The sequence below is a fragment of the Phaseolus vulgaris genome, chromosome 7 (genome assembly GCF_000499845.2).
Source record: "Phaseolus vulgaris cultivar G19833 chromosome 7, P. vulgaris v2.0, whole genome shotgun sequence".
NCBI classification, from domain to species: domain Eukaryota; kingdom Viridiplantae; phylum Streptophyta; class Magnoliopsida; order Fabales; family Fabaceae; genus Phaseolus; species Phaseolus vulgaris.
In genome coordinates this window covers 30,356,780-30,359,423 of record NC_023753.2, presented here as the reverse complement: position 1 = coordinate 30,359,423, position 2,644 = coordinate 30,356,780, and the positions used below count along the sequence as shown (strand labels likewise).

General features: G+C 34.7%; 1 protein-coding gene across 1 annotated transcript; it reads left to right on the top strand.

The window, feature by feature from the left end:
- LOC137829872 (protein CANDIDATE G-PROTEIN COUPLED RECEPTOR 2-like) lies at nt 1–2,320 on the top strand. The gene is made up of 6 exons (XM_068636847.1): nt 1–470; nt 1,091–1,282; nt 1,374–1,536; nt 1,616–1,718; nt 1,828–1,909; nt 2,046–2,320. Exons 1-6 carry the CDS (start codon nt 204–206, stop codon nt 2,121–2,123), a joined length of 885 nt encoding a protein of 294 aa, XP_068492948.1. The 5' UTR covers nt 1–203; the 3' UTR covers nt 2,124–2,320.
- Nucleotides 2,321–2,644: the final 324 nt, after the last annotated feature.

Here is a 2,644-nt window from a genome sequence, read left to right as displayed (position 1 = left end):
GGATCATCTTTAGGTATTTTTTTTATCAGTCGGAGCCACAATTCTCACGATACTGTTAGTGTTCTTCAATTCATCTCAAACTCTTCAACTCCAAAATACATATCCACTCTCCAAAATCCTCTTATCCCTTTCAGTTCTCAAAATTAGGTTTAGGGTTTTCATTCTTTCAGACGAAATATATAAATTAAAGAGTTTTGGGAGATATGGTAGACCAATCGTTGCTGACACTCGAGAAGCAAGGGCCAAATTCAGTGGTATCTGAAGGAATCCACGATTGGGTGTTTGAGTGCCATGGGTTTTTGCACAATGCGGTTTTGATCATCGCTTCCTTTCTCTTTGTCTTGTACTTAGCACTGCAAGCTAGACAAAGCTTCCTCAAACTCTCAAATGGCCGTTCTTATATCATTATATCCTATTACGCTTCTCTCTGGCTTGTCAGCATTCTCAATCTCGTGTGGTGCTTTTCCCAGGTCAACTTATGTTTTCCCGCAATTTCTTTAATCCAGCGAAGGAAAAAATAAACTTAGTAAATTTACAGTATGGTTCCCAAATGTTTTCAACTTGTGTAGTTTTGTACCTCGAATTGCTTACAGCTTGTTAAGTTAGTTGCGTTTGGATTTTTTGTTGGATGATTTAGAATATTCGAAGACAGGTTGAAATACTAGCTAGTTAGATTTTGAATGAATGTTATCGTGTTTGCTTTCTGCTTCAGCTTGAAGAATGAATTGATTCTAGGTACAAAATTGCTTTTGAGATGAAGTTAGGTTGTTTTTTTGCATTAATTTTATATCATATCGCTTTAAAATAAAAACATCTAAACATAAATCATACCACTTTAAGATCAATTTGAAACAAAATCAATTTGCAAATGTCTACTAAATCACATACTTAGTAGGATAGAATGTTAGTAATTTGTATACTCTAGAGATGTTGATTATGGGAACTAAACAGAGCCAGCAGTCACATTTTTTGATCAAATTGAATATTATTATTATTATTAAGTTAAGTAAACCTTATTTTTTGTAAATGGTGTTAATTATTTTTGTTATCTGCTGGCGATGGTGAATGTTTAATTCTTTGATTGATGCAGACGTGGGAGTGCTCTCCCGGGAAAGAGTTTGCGTGGAACTTGTTGTCCCTCTTTACTACTTCTGGAATGTTGTTTCTAGAAGTGAGTTTGCTTGCGTTTTTGTTTCAAGGAAATAGTACCAGTGGCTTAGAAGCGTTGACTCGAACTTTTGGTATATCGGGGATTATTGTCGGTTTTGATATCTTGTTGAAGGTAATTCTGTGGTTTTTTTTGCAAGCTTGCTGCTTGTCCTTGTATGGGTTTTAATGTATTAACTGTTGCAGTTTCACCTTTTCCTTTTTAGGCTATATATCTGTTTGCATTTGGGATTCCAATTTTCGTCAACAGTGGTTACCCTACTCCTCACGTGAAGTGGAACTTGTGGGTCATGCACAAGCTGTTGCTTACCCTTGTTTATGGTTTCATATTGGCCATTTATCATTCTAGGTGGAGAGAAAGGTTACCTGGTAAGTTACTTGCCTGGATTGTTATATTATGTCTTGAATTAGTTTTATGAAAGCATAATTTCTATTCTTCCTTTTGCAGCGAGGCCTGCATACTACAAGTATGTTACTATCATGTTCATCTTGAATGCAATTGCACTATTTGCTTGTGCCATTACTGGAAACGGTGCTTCTTTTGGTTTCTGGTTAGATTCTTCTATTATTCTGTAGCTTACTTGAAAGTGATTATTTTGAACTTTCTTCGTTTGGCTTATTTCTCTAAAGCTTTGTGTTTTACTTTTGCTCACATCACAGGTTATATCATTTCACGATTGTATGTTACCATGCCGTTTATCTTCCCCTTCTATACATAACCTTCCTGGCTGACTTTTTTCAGGTCATAGTGTCCTTAACTTAATGCCAGTAGTTCAATTTTTCCAGTTCAAACATTGGTATTCTTTGCATTTAGGAGTTAGGAATGTTCATTCTTTTGTTGATCTGACTGATTGTTGTTGTTGTTGTGATGCTTACAGGAGGACGATTTGCATTTGGAAAACGTGTACTACTCGGAAATGAAAGATGCTGGTTTCTTCGAATCAGATTGGAACTGATGCGGTATTTGCTATATTTTTTAATTAATAAGGCCTCGATGTACTAATTACCAGGGCATCCGTTCACGAAATTTGTAAATAAAGTAAATATTTCAGTAGATAAACTTTTAAAAGAAATGTTAGTCACCTCAGGTTAATGATATATTAGAATGTTCTATGCGTGATTTAATATTGAATTTATGTTTTATGTTTGTCAATTTCGAAAAAAAAAATAATAATGAATACTAGAACAATCAATTACGCTTTAAGCATTTAACGTGCGCAGAGAAAAATATTCGGTTTTAAGTAAGTTCTTGCATTTTTGTTGCATAAATAAATTGCTTTGATTTAAATATTGGGAAAGGAGGTAAGAAGTTTGAAGATTGTCCCATCCTGATTTTTCTTCTCTGTATTGAGGATTTTGTAATGGCTATTGGAGGGGCATGACCCCAAACGAAAGCTTAATAGATATGAGGAGACCCAAGTAGGGTGGATAAATCTGTTGGTTTGTATTAAGATGATCTTATGATGTATTCATTTAA

Coding starts and splice junctions, on each gene's coding strand:
- LOC137829872 (XM_068636847.1), top strand. CDS start 204: ATGGTAGACCAATCGTTGCTGACACTCGAGAAGCAAGGGCCAAATTCA. Junction 1,537..1,615: donor GTGGAGAGAAAGGTTACCTG/GTAAGTTACTTG, acceptor TTCCTTTTGCAG/CGAGGCCTGCATACTACAAG. Junction 1,910..2,045: donor TCCTGGCTGACTTTTTTCAG/GTCATAGTGTCC, acceptor TGATGCTTACAG/GAGGACGATTTGCATTTGGA.